The 16137-nt window shown below is 51.0% G+C and overlaps 1 protein-coding gene across 1 annotated transcript in view; it reads right to left on the reverse strand.

The window, feature by feature from the left end:
* Positions 1-16137, reverse strand: part of SHANK3 (SH3 and multiple ankyrin repeat domains 3) — a 289287-nt gene that overhangs the window by 256116 nt on the left and 17034 nt on the right. The window contains exons 2-3 of the mRNA XM_030456676.1: positions 4519-4722; positions 1415-1486 (exon numbers count right to left, since the gene is read on the reverse strand). Coding sequence (XP_030312536.1) covers positions 1415-1486; positions 4519-4722 — 276 coding nt within the window. The remainder of the gene's footprint in view (positions 1-1414; positions 1487-4518; positions 4723-16137) is intronic.

The following is a 16137-nucleotide window of genomic DNA, read 5'->3' on the forward strand; positions in this document are numbered from 1 at the left end:
GGCAGACAACAGCACGTGTCTTGTCAGAGGGCAAAAGGAAAACAGGCAGGGGCTGCCCAGCCCTTGGGGGAAGCAGTTGCTCTACACAGGAGGTTTCTGAGGGAGCAGCAAGAAGGGAAGCAGCAGAGAGCCTCGGGGTCCTGACCAGCCCCTCAGCCATCCTAAACAAGAGCCTCCAAAGCCTCTCTCAGCACAGCCCTCCCCAGCACAGAGCTTGCCACACACCAGCCACCCCCGTGTCCACACTACCACCCCCTGCCCCAGCCCTTCCCCGCAGACACCATGGAGGCTGTGGGTGTCCCCATGCCACCCAGCAGCTCCAGTGCTGCCCAGTGCTTTAGAGCCACCCAGCTGTGCGACAGCCACACTGTGCTGCCATAATCTCCCTCCTTCCTCCTGTCCCACAGTGACCACACACTGCTGTGTCACCACCACAGCAATCATCAAAGTTTCCATAGGGCCATGTGCACCTCAAGACACAATTACTAGTGGCAGCAGAAACCTTCTGATGGCTCCAGACTTCTCCACACTCACTGCTCTTAATTTCTCAGGCAAGAAGTGACATCATGGGATCACTGTAGGAGGATCACTAGAGGAAGAGCAATCCAGCCAACATGTCCCTTGGCTTGACCACCTTCACCATCCCTGATCCCTCAGCTGTGCCAACTGAATATCCCTGACTGCAGAGCCTGGTGGTGGGGTGGGGGTGTCCCTCCTCCCAGGAAACACCCATGCATGCAGAACCACCATTCCTGCCACACGGCCTGTTCTGTTGACACCCAGATGCCAACACTGTTAATCTTGACACAGGATTTGATCACTGCCCATGGTGACACGTGGGGGCTGCAGCAGACCAAGAGCTCTTCCCACTGCACACATGGATCCTGACAGCAAAATCCTGACCCAAACGCAGGGGTTAAAGCCAGAGACAAAGCAAGGAGCCCATGTGCAAGGCAGAGGCGTGTAGCAGCCTCTTGCCAGAGGGAGGGAAGGGTGTTCCTCAATCACACCATTGTGCTCTACAGGCACTCAGTGACTCCTCCATGCCAGTGAAGCTTCTCTTCAGCTGATCCATCATGGTTTCCTCCTCCTCAGCCCCCAAAGGGAAAGCTGACCACAGGCTCTCCTGCAGAGCCTGGTCCCACCACAGACCTGCCTGCCAGCACACCAAAGCAGCACGAGTCCTGCATGGGCACCCTCCCAGGGCTCCATGAGGTCCTTCAGCTTGCACCCCCACCCAGACCACCCCAGGCCTCAGCAAGCACTCCCTGTTTCTCCTGAGTGTTTTGCCATCTGGCAAGCAGGGAAGACTGAAACATCCCAAAACCTGGCATGCTCCCTGTGACAGGCAAGCATCATGGCAGCTGGATGCACTATCAGGGCTTTGAGGCTGCCAGCTGAACTCCAGCCTTACCTTTGTGTGGAGCTTGGCAAACTGCTTGTCATCCAGCAACGCCTGGGTGTACACACGCCTCTTGTACCGGAACTGCGAGAGGGAAGAAAGTCAGATATGAGAGTGAAAAAGAGAAAAATCCTATTAACTCTGTCTCTGAACAGTTTTGCTTGGCCTTTTTCGGCTTCAAGAGGAACAAAACCCACTCAGCATTAAACTGCTCTCCAGCACCTCCAGCAAACATCATCTTGCAAGAAGACATCGAGTCTGAAAACAAAAACAGATAGAGAATACACTGTTCTCCCTCATAATTTGCTCTAATAGTTAATTGCTTCCCTCACTAAAGAAATTCTGACCAGTTTTTCTTATAAATCTGTCTGGCTTCAGCTCCAGACCATCTGGGTTTTGTTCTGCTTCTTCCTGATTAATTAGGGATCTCTCACAGCAGAGTGCTTCTCCCAGGATGGTTCTTACACAGGCAGTCTGAAGTCGACTTCCCTGCAAGCAGGGTGAGCTGTAAAGCTCTCACTAAGGCATCTTTTCTGTTTTCAGACTATTTCTACTGCTCTTTTCTGTGCCATGCCTTGGTCCTCTCAAGTACACTGACTGCCTCCCACAATCTGCTCCAATGGGACCACCATTCACTGAACAACCAAGACATTATATTCTCTGCCAAACTTCCCTAACCAGATTTTATCATCAGTTATTACACATTCACACCCAGATCCCTGGGGTAACCACCTCAAGCTTGACACCAGTACCTAAGAGACCCACGAGAAATACATCCATGCAGTGATGCTCGCAGTGACAACTCCTCTTTATCACTGATTAATTAGCCAGTGGCACTTGTCCCACTGATGTTCTCTGGTACTAATCCTGAATCTGAATGCTGTGTAGAACAAAATCAAGAACCCCCAAGTGGCTCCTACCTTTGTGTAGTTATCTTTATCAAGCAGAATTACAGTTTCCTTAAAGAATGAAACTGGATTTGTTTGACTAGATCTTTTTTCAATGCATGAATTGTATTCTGAGTTTTTGAATAGCTGTGAACCTAATCCCCCATCAACATTTCATTATTTCAGCTGGAACTGACACCAAGTTATCTTTGGACTGCAGTTACTAAGCTCATCCCACTTACTTTTCAATCCTGGCAAAATATTAGCACATTTCCAGTCTGTCACAAACTTGTACTACTGGGCAGATGTTTTCATACATGATTACCTTTCCTAATCATTTCAAGTTAAAAATGGTCTTTCCCACTGATGCTACCAGCACCAGGGATCCTCTGGGCATCCCTAGGTAGTCATGCCAGCACCAGCACCACGGTGAGGGGCTGCAAAGGAGCTCCACTTCCAGCTCCACTTCCAGCCCCCACGGCTCAACCCTGGACTGGGCTTGAGTGGGGAGGTCACAGAAGCACGAGAACTTCCAAGTCTCCTTCAAATTTACAAGGTGCCTGAACTGTAGTGATTAATAACAGTGATTAAGAACACAACAGAGTATCTGGCGTGCAAATGCATTAACTGCCTCATTGGGAAGGACACAATAAGCTTCTGACAGTAGTTACCAGTAAGGTAATATGGGATAGAGCTGATATCCCCAGAGGCAGGAGGGATGGGCTGACCCCAGGACAAGCTCCTGGATCACCACTGCCCTGTGCTGCAGCTGCTGCTTCATCCCCAGAAATGAACACGAAGCAGCTACAGCTCTGCCTGGCACAGCACAGAGCCAGCAGCCCACTTCTCCAGGGAACTACTGCAGATACCTCCTTTTAATGTAAATTTCCTGTCAATGTGCAGAAACTCCTCGTTTACCTGATTACCTCCATATGCAGCCTGAGGGCTAATTTATCTTTTGCATTCAAGAAACCCCAGTGGTATCAGCAGAGCTGATAATAGAAGTGAATAGGATTTTTGATTTTCCAGTAGGGTTCTCGAGTTCTCAGCTGCCATTCTTACCAAGTTATAAAGAATTAAAATGACACACAACAAACACCGTGGCAAGTCTGCATTTAGATGTGTTTGCTAAGACATTAAGTATGGACATTATGCTAAATTATACAGAAACAATGCATTAAAGCCTGTGTAAGGAACATTAAGGAATTTACTACCTCATAGGTTTATTTGCAAGCATTCTTAATATTGTTCCAAGTGTTTTTGTCTACATTAAATGTCAGTTTGCTCAGAAACTGTGCTGCACTTTCTTTCAAATTAGTCCGTGTTAAGTTATAATAACAGCATTTGTGCTTGCATTTACAAGAGCTTGTGCAGCTTAAGCATGTAATGCTTTCTAAATAGACTTTGTGGGCAAAATATAGCACAAGATTCCTAAATTTAGAAGGCCACGTGCAGGTACCTAGAGCCTCATTAGGGCCAGTGGGGATGTCCACAGTGACAGTCAGTCTGCAGGTCACTTATAATAAACACATACATGTGACCACCTGAATCCCAGCCCGAGGCAAAACCTATAGTGAATGTAAATACAGAGTTAATTCAGTTAATTTCTGCTCTAGTTAATTCTCTGGAACAGAAAACAGTATAGATTGTTTCCATGCTCATCACACAAGTGAGGTCCATTCAGGGACAGCCATTTGCTGTCAAAGCACATGACTTCTGTGTGGTTCACTCAGACTCAAGTTCTTCAACCTCACACTCAAAGATCTGCCTGTGATTTTCCCCCAGTACCTGGCTTTCCTTCTCTCCCTGCAGCCTCTCATGACAGCTATGTGCCACTAGAAAAAAAGAAGTTTTTCTCAACAGTCAGAGAACAAGGAGGTTGTTTCACTGGGCTGTGCCAGATTTAAGGGAGCTCTCAAGCAGTCTTCAGCCACCAAAACTCAGAAGCATTTGCCTCAGCTTTCCCTCAATGAATTCTTCCTGAGTAAATACACACCCACATAGATCTCTGTGCTTTCACTCCTGCAAGGGAAATGGGAAAAAAAGGGGAGGGGGAGAGGGGGCCTCAATGTTTGTGGTGCCTACAGAGCCTGCAGTGGAAGGGATCATAAAAAGCCCCCAGGGCTGTGCACACATGTATTTATGTGGACACATGTATCTGTAGATGCAAGCATAGACTTAAAAATAGATATAAAACAAAATTAAAAAAGAGAAGAAGAAGATGCCTACCTCCAAGTAGGGGACAGGAGTGTCTGGGTTCAGGGGGTACTCCCGCAGCAGGCGCTCCTCATCCAGGAACTTCCCAGCCCTGCCATTGAAGGCTGGCTGGAAGAGCCCGTAGTTCAGGACATCCTTCAGGCTGTGGTTCAGCGTGCAGAGGATGCGCTGCTTCGAAACCCACACCGGGACATCGGGGTTCAGCCGCAGACACTTCTGTGGAGAGACAGGGAGGGCAGTGAGAGCCAAGCATCACCCAGGTCCTGTCCCCCATGGCTGCACCTGGGGACAGTCACAGTGAGAACCAGGAGAAGGCTGGAATGGGAAAGCCACAATCTTCTCCATGTCAGTGGATGAAGGGGGCAAAAAGAGTTGCAGAAGGATGAGACTGTGCAGATCACCCCTAAAGTGTTGTGTGGGGTGCAGGGCAGGCTCAAACCCTGCATGAATAAACATGAGAAGTGGTCAAGAATATTTTATGACTTAATAACAGTATAATAGTGGCATTTCACTTAGAAAGCCCCAATAGGATGTAAAGAGTCTATTGACTTCTCCACCACAAACTTCATAGGTGTGCAAAGAAAGGAGGAATGAAGGGCAGCACCATGAGCCCTGCCAGGACCTGGAGGCATCCAATGAGGTCTTCCCAGTAGGAGGAGAGGAGGAGAAGAGCATCTGCTCCCTGCATGGAAAGCCATATATCCCTGTCACCACAGCAGGTTTCCCTGTACTGTGAGCAGTTTCCCTCCTCCTCAGGACCAGAGTCCTGTGTTCAAACTTGTTGCAGTGCTTCACTTCAAAGCCACAGCCCAACAGCCCCGTTTACTGCACCTGATTTTTGTGCTGGAAAACAAAGTGAACGTCCATCCCCCTGCTTCCACAGTCCTCTTCTCTGTGCAAATCTCCCAGCTGCAAACCCTTCCCCCTCGCAGGGTCCCATCCCTCCAGGCCCTTGTCCCAAGTCCCTCCCCAGCTTTCCTGGAGCCCCTTCAGGCACTGGAAGGTGCTCTAAGGTCTCCCCATTGCAGCCTTCTCTTCTCCAGCCTCAACACCCCCAACTCTCTCCCCCTGGCTCCAGAGCAGAGCTGCTCCAGCCCTCCCAGCAGCTCCAGGGCTCCCAGTCCCCACCAGACTGGGAGAAGGACACTCATCCCCAGCATCAGAACTAATTGCACATCCTCGCTCACCCCTTCAGCCCCACTTCCAACTTCTAAATTCAACCCCAGGGCCTGCTTCAGTACCTAAGAATCACAGAATTATAGAAATGTTTGGGTTGGAAGGTACTTTAAAGACCACTTAATTCCAAGACCCTGCCATGGTCAGGGACCCCTCCCACCAGCCCAGGGGGCTCCAAGCCCCATCCAACCTTCAACACCTCCAGGGATGGGGCAGCCACAGCTTCTGAGGGCAACCTGTTCTAGCATCTCACCCCCTTGTCCCTTTGATAGCCCCTTCTTGGTCCTGTGAATTACACGGGCACTGCTCTGATAAAACCAAGGAGCTTTGCCCAGAGGGAAGCAGATGACAGTGCCACAGGGCAGGAGCCAGCAGAGCACCAGTGCTGCCCGGCCAGGTGCCTGCCACACACTGTCACCCAGGAGAGCACCAAGATGCTGTGACAGCTCGTTTTTCTCTGCCAGGGATAAGTATCAGCTGGCAGCTTGTGTTTGTGCTGCAGGCAGAGGTCAGTGCCATGGATCCCAGGCTGCCCCCACCACCCAGCAGTGTGCTCATCACCCGGGGCTGCTTCTGCTGCAGGGATCAGGGGAGAGAGCCCGCTGCTGGCCCGAGGAATCAGGAGTGCAAAACCTTTGAGAAATGCCAGATCTGCTCTCTTCCAGGCCTCAAGGAGAGGCAGAATGAACATTGCTCCTCCAGGGGTGCATAAATAAATAATAAACATTGTCTTTACCTTCCCAGACGCTTACTGAGCCTCTAGGACTCTTCCTCACTGTTACGTTGTTCAGTGTTAAAATATGTAGTTAATGGAAAAAAGCACGGACAGGCTTGCACACGTGCACAAGCACAGGGGTTGGCTGGAAGAAGATCTCAGCATAAAACCCTCTGAATTTTGTACCAAACTTAATACTGCAGAGACATACTCTGGGGAGCATTAACATTTCATATTTACGAGAGAAAACAACTTCCACCCTGCGGCGTGTCTCTTTCTGTCTTTAACCTGCGTCAGAAATCATAGGAGAGAAAAGGCTGCTTCAGCTGTGAGGTCAAAACATTGCACAGCCCTTTGTGGGCATCATCCAGCTACTTAAATACCTCCCGTGACTGTTCCACCAAACACCATCACATGCACTCATGACTATCTCACATCAGAGATGCTGCTGATTCCACTGCAGGACGCAGCGCTGCTGGCTGACCCTGCAAACCCCTGCCAGAAGGGATTTCTGGGCAGCCCGAGCTCTGCAACCCGACAGGATTAGCAGGGAAAATTGCTCTGGGTGCAAGGGGGCCAGGCACCTTTTGCCCCCTCTAAGGAGGACAGGGTGGGAGCAGCTTTCAGAACAAGCTGCTCACTCTAGCTTGCAGTTACAAGTGATATTTTCTTCCATACAATCATAAGGTCTGATGAAAACAATGGAAAACATTAGGAACAAATCCTGAAAGAAAATGGTACGGTTTCTCAACTTTTAGACTGCACAGATGACTTCTTCCTGGAGGAAGAAAGAGCTCAGAGCTTCAGATTCAGTCCCCAGCAACACACAGAATGACAGACAAGATCTATTCAAGAGCCACCCTGCAATAATGACAATAAAGAACTTACATTCAACAATTCCTTAAGAGCAAAAAGCCCCACAATTCCTCAACGAAGAGCACAGAAATGAGAAAGAGTTGAAAGGAAATTAAAAAGCAGCAGTTGAAAAGGTAATGTGCTTGCAGGCAGTGGGGAGTATATTTCATAATATCACATCAGCAGCTCAGAGCAAACGGATGGCAAAAATGAAAAAGCAGCCTCTAAGAGGCCCCTACAGAAAGATGGTGCAACCAAACCAAGAGAGCAGAGGAAATCTATCCAAAATAAAAGATTTCCTTTAGAAAATGGGAGTTGCCTCTGAATGGGAACAGAAAAGAGCACAATCCTGCCATGCCACACACAAGATGACAATGGCATTGAATTCCTCAACACTAACAAAGGCAGGGGACGAGAGCCCAATGGAACCTGGGTGAGGCCAGCAAGAAACCCAGGCAGGGGAGCACCCAAGGAGGAGCCCCAGAGCTCCTCCCGTGAGCTGTGGGATGAGCTCCTGGATGGCCACAAGGGATGCCAAGGCAAAGGGTCTCACAGTCAAGAAATCAAAGCTCCCTGTAAGCTGCATGAGCACAACAGATTTAGGAGCACAACTGCACGGTGCTGGCTCTGCTCCACACCCATCCTGCAAACCCTCCAGGGAGCAGAGCACAGGCAGGAGACCCTGAGACCCAGGAGCCGTCCTGCAAGCCTGCCCTGCTCTGGGGCCAAAGGCCTGGCCTCTGTCCCAGGGACACAGACAGAAAACATGACAAACACGTTGCTGAGAAGCCTCCTTATTTTCTGTGGAGCCACAACTCACACCCAGGAGAGCCCAGAGGAAGCCTGTGCTGACCAGACCAAGGGCAGCCTCCAGCACACACGTGCATTTCTGAGATGCTTTCAGCAAGGTCCCTTGCTGCCTGTCCTGGTTTGGGCCAGGATAAAGGGGATTTTCTGTCTTGTACTTTCGCTTTCAGCTCAGTCTCTTGTAAGTAGCTGCACTTGCTGAAATTCACAGCAAGTTTCTCAGGCAGTGTCTGCTGCTGGGACTGATAACACTGATGTTTATAGTTACTGCTAGAGCCTGGTGTGCAGAGCCAGGGACACTGCTCAGCTCTGAGGAACATTTTGCTCTCCGGAAGGAGAAAAGGAATGAAAAGGTCCCACCTGAAACCCTCCTTTGGGGAGGAACGGACAAGAACTGACCAAAAAGAAAATTCCATCCCATACACATCATCCTCAGTATAAATCTGAGGGATCACGAGGGTCAAATATCTTCCTTCCCTTCCTGGTTCCCCTTCTTCACCTGTCCCTGTTTTGCTTCAGCATCCTGGGAGGATTCCATCCCTTCCTCTGCCTCTGCTCCTGATCCACCTCAGCCTCAATCTGTGTGTTCCTGCCTCCAGCTCCCAACTGCTCCTGACCCCAGGAGTCCAGCCTGGACTTTCCCAGGGCTGCCCTGCAGCCTCAGTGGTGACATGAGAGTTATTTGGGGAAAGGGGGAGGAACCTGGGATTGATTTTCCTGTAAATATTTAGTAATTTTATCCTATTCATCATTACTGTCTTATTAAAGTTGTGTAGTTAATTTCCAAGCCATAAGTCTCTCTCCCTGATTCTCTCTCCTTTCTTTGTCTGGGAGGGGGATTAATAGAGCATCTGTTATTCAGTTTAATTTCTGGGTCAGTGTTAAACCCTGACACTGCCATAAACTGAAGTCCCAGAAGCAAGAAAGTCTTTTGGATCCCTAACCAAGAAGGAAGACAGTAAACAAAGGTGAAGGTCAACCAGGCAGGTTTCCTGTTCATCAGCAGAGTGATGTGTGGCTGGTGCTGGGATCTGGGCTGAAGTGATGCAGAAAGGGATGCCGTGACACTCAGGAATTGGCAGCACATCCAGATCCTCTACACCACGTGCAGACCTGGTGGCTCTGTCCTTCAGGAAACAACAGAAACAGGAAAAAAGTAAAGGGAAAGAAGACAAAGGTGACCAGAGGCACCGAGCAGTATGGACAAACACACCACATCTGAGCTGGGAGCTGGAGCAGCATGCAGCATCGAGCGAGGCACTTGTGCTCAGTGAGCAGCAGCTCCTCGTGACACCAGGACTGGGACAAAGCAACAGGAACAGAGCAGACATATAAAGCAAACAAGCCCAGGAAATGTTTTCACTTTTCCTTAAAAAATTAAGTTTGGTTTTCTCCAATTAGACTTTTTCCCCCCCCCTGATTATGGGAGTTGAAGATTTCAGGGCAGCGACACACTACTCAGACACTACCCCCAGTTAAAAGCAGCAGTTTCAGCAACAAACTCTCTCAGCAGCCTGGGGCAGATACCACTGGTTCCCTGCAGCACGTGAAATCCCACAGGATACTCCTGGTCTTGCTCATCCACCAGCTGGAGAAAGGATCAGAACCAGCAGACAACCCCAATGAAGAATCACCCCAAGCATCCCCCCAGGAGCCACATCGCCCCATGGGACAGGGCTGGGGAACCAGCAGCAGCCCCATGCCAGGAACCATGGGGCAGGTGGAACATCAGTTTGTGTCCCTTTGTAAACCTGATCCAGGGGCCAGGGCAGAGCAACCACCACTCTGTGTTTAATGGAGGAGAAACCAGCACAAGTGTCCTGCACGCTGGGTACTGGTGAAAGACAAACTGAGAGCAGTTCAGAGAGCACGTTGTGTATGCTGGCAAAACAACAGGAATTTCTGGGCTTAGATCACCTCCTGAGGAAAGCTCTGGCCCTGCCATCCACTGTGCTAAACACCATGCTGGGAGAAGCTGCCTCCACCAAAAGGAAGCAAGATAAAGAGCAGTTGGGAGGTTCTCAGCCCCAGCAGGAAAGCACCCAGCACACGAGCCCTCCGTGCAGTTTCGGGCTGTAGATAACAAAGTGTTTTGGCTCCATGGGTTTTCCAGAAAAACGGTTGCTCCTTGTGAGTCAGTCTGGAAGGATGTTGCTGACTCCCAGAATCCATGGCCTGCTCCAGGAAGCCATCCAGTTACCTTTGTTTAAAAAATAAGAATCCAAGAGCCCTCCACGACTTCCCAGCAGCAGCGACAGCGACAGCAGCTCCATCCCACAGTCCCACCAGCCAGCACTTCCAGAGGAGCAGCTGCCTCTGACACAAACACAGCTTGAAATGAATGTTTAAAAAGATTCAGCTCCTGATTAACTCTAAGTGACTGGTTCAGGCAAAACCTCCCTCTTACACTGAGCTGCAACAGCTTTATTATTAACCACCTGCATGGAAAGGGCTGGAAAGACAAACTCACCAGCCCACTCCATCCCACTGTTGAACTCTGCATACAGAAAAAACAGCACAGAGGGAGATGCAGAAGTGTTGGACCTGTAAATCAAGCTGACCCCACCAGAGAGCCCAGGACAGGTTAAAGAGATAACTATTACCTTCAAGAGACCTGGGAATGTTTCCCATGTGGCTCATTGGAAAACCACAAGCCCAGCCACTTGTCTAACTTGTGATCAGTCAGAAAATGAGGACCTGGGAAGGTTTAGCTCTGTCTAGGGCTGAAAAAAAATAAAAAGCCAGGTAGAGCAAAGCTTCTGGAAAAGAGGGAATAAGAGGGTCTTCTCTTCAGCCAGCATCAATACTGTGGAATGCTAGTTGGATAGATAGGTCTTTAAAAAAACAAAACAAAAAACTTGCAAAAGAGATTCAGAACTTCTCAGTATAAAGTAGCTGATGAAATCAAGTTTAATATGAGAATGGACTAAAGGATAAAGTTAAAAAAAAGCATACTGTAGTTGCCATGGTAACACATATTCAGGATGCCCCCTGACTCAGCACATCCAAAGCCGAGAGGGCCCATAACATCATCTCATCTGAGTAGTGTGTCACTGCCCTGAAACCTTCAACCAGGAACTCCCATAATGAACTCCATTACCTGAATCTGGCTAACAGTTTCCTAAAAAGCATCCAGCCTGAGCCTAAAAACATCACACAATAGAAAGCATGCTCCTCCTGTGCATCAAGTAATAATCAAACACTCAGCCTCAAGGAGAAAAAGGTATGTCTTAGTTCTCATCTGATTCCCCTTGTTTAAACTTCCAATATAATAATTATTTCTTGTTACACCTTTCTCTGTGACACTGAATAGCTCTTTAGTACTCAGTTTAGTTCTCAGTTACACTGGTACCCCCATTTAACAGCCCCCTCTCAGTCTTGTTTCGGGTGAGCAGAAGAGGCTGATGTTCAAAAATGGCAGTGCATTTTTTCAGATGTCAACTAATTTCTGTTGCTCTTTCAGCACCCTCTTTAATTTTAAATACAGTTTTTAAAGTGCAGAATAGGAGCCAGAGGCAATATTCCAGCATCCTTCTCCCAGCTGTCATATAAAGCCATGAAATATTGTGGCTGACTCAACTGACTATTCCCCTTTTTTCCATCTCCTGGCATCACGTTAGTGCTTTCCACTAGAATCATAGAATCCATGGGGTTGGAAGGGACCTCGAAAGATCATCTAGTCCAGTTCCCTTTGACCTCTCCATCCCTTCCAGGGGGCCAAACTCCCCATCCACTCCCTGTTTCCTAGATGTGGCATTAGTCCTTCTTTACCTGAAGTCTGTATTTAAATGAGTTTAAAGATAATTTTTTTTAATGGGCCCAGGTCTGATTTGTTCACCATATATATATATAAAATAATAAGCAGATGGTTTAGGGTCTAACAACCCAAAAGCAGCAGTTGTTAAAGCAAAAGGAGCATGGAAGGAAGGGAATGAAGAAAGATTTTGTGCACTCCCTGCACACCATGTCCTTTGGCCACTGCTAGAGACAGGTACTGGGTCAGATAGATCTGGTTTGGCTCTTTTGGAGCATTTCTTCATGGCACCTGTGCTCACAACTTTATTCATAACTCCACCAGCACTTTTAGGTTTATGAAAAAACTATCAACAGAGGTCATATATTTACTCCTGCTTCTGTGTTTTTATACTCTGCACACTGCAAAACAGGCATTTCTAACACAGCCTAACTACCTGATCCATACAGAGCTCATGGATCCCTCTGTAAAACCTTTATGGACGTGGCTGTTAGTATAAGAACTCAGGAGATAATCTAAATTTAGGTCCTTATCAACCTTTATGATCCACAGGGAACTCAACTTGCTACATGAACCCCCGAGTCCCTTTCTGGTGACCAGGCACTCAGTTTAGCCTGTTGCACAGGCATTAAAGCAGTTCACATCTCCCTGTGTAATGTGCCTTGTTTTGCATCACCAACACCAGTCCTTACCACTGGGGTTTTCTGCTTGTGAACTATCAGGTCTCCCTGAGCCTCCCTTCTGGGCTCGACCTGCTACAGAAAGCTTCTATCAGCTGAACAGCTCTGCTGCCCAGGGAGGAGGGAAGGGGCTCAACCACACAGAGAGATGAGCAGGAGGGAAGGGGCCATGGGGGGTGAGCAGGAGGGGGCCATGGGGGTGAGCAGGAGGGGGACATGGGGGGTGAGCAGGAGGGGTCACGGGGGGTGAGGAGGAGGGAAGGGGCCATGGGGGGTGAGCAGGAGGGGGCCATGGGGGGTGAGCAGGAGGGGGCCATGGGGGGTGAGCAGGAGGGGGACACGGGGGGTGAGCAGGAGAGGGACACGGGGGGTGAGCAGGAGAGGGACATGGGGGGTGAGCAGGAGAAGGACATGGGGGGTGAGCAGGATGGAAGGGGCCATGGGGGGTGAGCAGGAGGGGGGCATGGGGGGTGAGCAGGAGGGAGACATGGGGGGTGAGCAGGAGAAGGACATGGGGGGTGAGCAGGAGGGAAGGGGCCATGGGGGGTGAGCAGGAGGGGGACATGGGGGGTGAGCAGGAGGGAGACATGGGGGGTGAGCAGGAGAGGGACATGGGGGATGAGCAGGAGGGAAGGGGCCATGGGGGATGAGCAGGAGGGAAGGGGCAATGGGGGGTGAGCAGGAGAGGGACATGGGGGGTGAGCAGGAGGGAGACATGGGGGGTGAGCAGGAGGGAGACATGGGGGGTGAGCAGGAGGGAGGGGACCATGGGGGATGAGCAGGAGAGGGACATGGGGGGTGAGCAGGAGAGGGACATGGGGGGTGAGCAGGAGGGAAGGGGACATGGGGGGTGAGCAGGAGGGAAGGGGCCATGGAGGTGAGCAGGAGAGGGACATGGGGGGTGAGCAGGAGGGAAGGGGCCATGGGGGGTGAGCAGGAGGGAAGGGGCCATGGGGGGTGAGCAGGAGGGGGCCATGGGGGGTGAGCAGGAGGGGGCCATGGGGGTGAGCAGGAGAGGGACATGGAGGGTGAGCAGGAGGGAAGGGGCCATGAGGGGTGAGCAGGAGGGGGACATGGGGGGTGAGCAGGAGAAGGACATGGGGGGTGAGCAGGAGGAAAGGGGCCATGAGGGGTGAGCAGGAGGGGGACATGGGGGGTGAGCAGGAGAAGGACATGGGGGGTGAGCAGGAGGAAAGGGGCCATGAGGGGTGAGCAGGAGGGGGACATGGGGGGTGAGCAGGAGGGGTCACGGGGGGTGAGGAGGAGGGAAGGGGCCATGAGGGGTGAGCAGGAGGGGGACATGGGGGGCAGGCAAAGCCTGTCAGTTTTCAGAGCAGAGTCCCTCAGGACCAATGCCAGTGCCTGTGCTGCTCACAGGTCTGGGATGGTCTGAGAAGGGAAGAGGGGCTGTGAGCCAATAACCAAGGTACAAAGAGTCAACTGCAAAACCCACAGGAGGATCCCACAGAGCCAAACAGCTGAAAAACACAGCAGATGAACCCCAGATGAGTGAAATGCTAACAGTGCCAGGCTCCGAGCTGGCTGGGGGCTCTGCAGGTGCCCAGCAGAATAGCAGGGACGGAAGGAACAGAAAGTGTGAGCCCCTGGTGTGCCCGGGTCCTCAAGGCCATACACAGCCCCAGCTCCCCTTTCAGAAAGGCCATACCAGGAGTGGGAAAGATTCAGACAAGGTGGAAGAGATCAATGGCCAGGACTGGCATCTGTGTGAGGCTCAACTAAATAGACGAGGCTCTTCAGTCTGGGAAGGAGAAGACTGAGAAGGAATGTGACAAAACCAGAAGTGTCACGGAAAAGATAAACAGGAATTATCTCTTTGGGAACTGATACAAACACCACAAGGCAAGGTGACAGACAGGACATCTTCATTAGACACACTCACACTGATCTGCTCAGCAGAATGCTGCTGGGCTTTGGCAATCGGCTCCCAAGTGGTCTCCCGGGTGTCTTCTCCTGCATAGTCATAACCACAAACCAGCATGGTGTGCCTCAGCAGGCAGCTGGCTTAACCCAGTCAGAGCACCCTACCTGGATCTGACTCGAACTGCAGCAATAACTCTTGGGTTACAGTTTACCATGACTCCTTTCTCCAAAGCTACAGCTTCACCCGTCTTACATTAACCTGCACTCCCTCTGCCTCCAGGTTACAACTACCAGTCTCACTTGGTGGCTGGATCCTTGCTCTTCATACTCAAGGCTCCAACATTTTGCACACACACATTATTTGTTACAATTGCATCCTTTTTGTTGAATTGCACTAACTCCTACCCACCAGTGACAAAGTCTCTTCCAGCACTAAAGTCGGGAGAAACTACTGACCCAGGCTGCCCAGGGAAGTTGTGGAGTATCCTTCCCTGGAGACATTCAACCCCACTCAGATGTGTTCCTCTGTGACCTGCTGTGGGTGGCCCTGCTCTGGCAGGGAGATTGGACCCAAGGATCTTTCAAAGTCCCTTCCAACCCCTCACTTTCTATGTTTCTATGAAACCCGTAGAGTCAAAGCAGGACAAAGAACTGGTACCTCTTTAGTCCTCACCACATGTTCCCTGTGGGTATTTATGGCAGCAAGTCACAAGCTGACACCAGGGAAGGATCCTGGAAAAACCTGGTCTGGCTTGGGGCAGGCAGCAGCCCAGGGCTGTAACAAGCCCTGAGCATCCCCCAGACCAGAGACCCCACAGCCTCTCATGGCCCTGGTCAATGCTCCATCCCCATAGGGAAGGACTTTTACTGCCACCAGGGAGTACAGGAGGATGTCCCTACCTGCAGCTTGTGCCTCTGGTCCCAGCCCAGCACCTCTGGTAGGACCTGGCCCTGACCCCCCTCCAGCCCTTTCAGGCAGCCACAGCCCCCAGCACTGAACCACAGAATCAGTTTGGTTGGAAAAGCCTTTTGGGATCATGGAGTCCAACCACAAACCCAGCACTGCCATGGCCACTGCCCCACGTCCCTCATCCCCACATCCCCAGGGTCTGAAACCCCCCCAGGGATGATGGGGACTCCAGCCCTGCCCTGGGCAGCCTGGGCCAGGCCCTGACAACCCTTTCCAGGCAGAAATTCTTCCCCAGCTCCAACCTAAACCTCCCCTGGCACCACTTGAGTTGTGCCCAAAGTTCCTCTTGTCCCATCCCTTGTTCCTGGGGAGCAGAGCCCGACCCCCCCTGGCTCCAACCTCCTCTCAGGGGGTTGCAGAGAGCCACAAGGTCTCCCCTCAGCCTCCTCTGCTCCAGGATCAACACCCCCAGGGCCCTCAGCTGCTCCTCACAACTTCTCCAGACCTTCTCCTTGCTCTCCAGCCCCTTCCCCAGCTCCAGACCTTCTCTGGACACTCTCCAGCCCCTCAATCTCCTTCTGCTCCTGAGGGGCCCAGAACTGACCCCAGGATTTGAACCCTTCACCACCTCCTCCCTTGGCTGAGCAAACCTGAGCTCAGCCTCTGCCCTGGCCCCACCACACCACAGCACCCCAGCCCGGCCCAGGGATCCTTGTGGATCTCACCATGGCTGGGCAGAGAGCAGCCATCCCTGCCCTCACCCCTCAGGTGTCACCATTTAACCCAAATCTGGGGCTAAACTACAGCTCTCTCACCCAATGACTCCACCCCAGCCCAGGAGGGGAACAGGGGA

This window comes from Calypte anna, chromosome 10 (genome assembly GCF_003957555.1).
Source record: "Calypte anna isolate BGI_N300 chromosome 10, bCalAnn1_v1.p, whole genome shotgun sequence".
Lineage (NCBI taxonomy): Eukaryota > Metazoa > Chordata > Aves > Apodiformes > Trochilidae > Calypte > Calypte anna.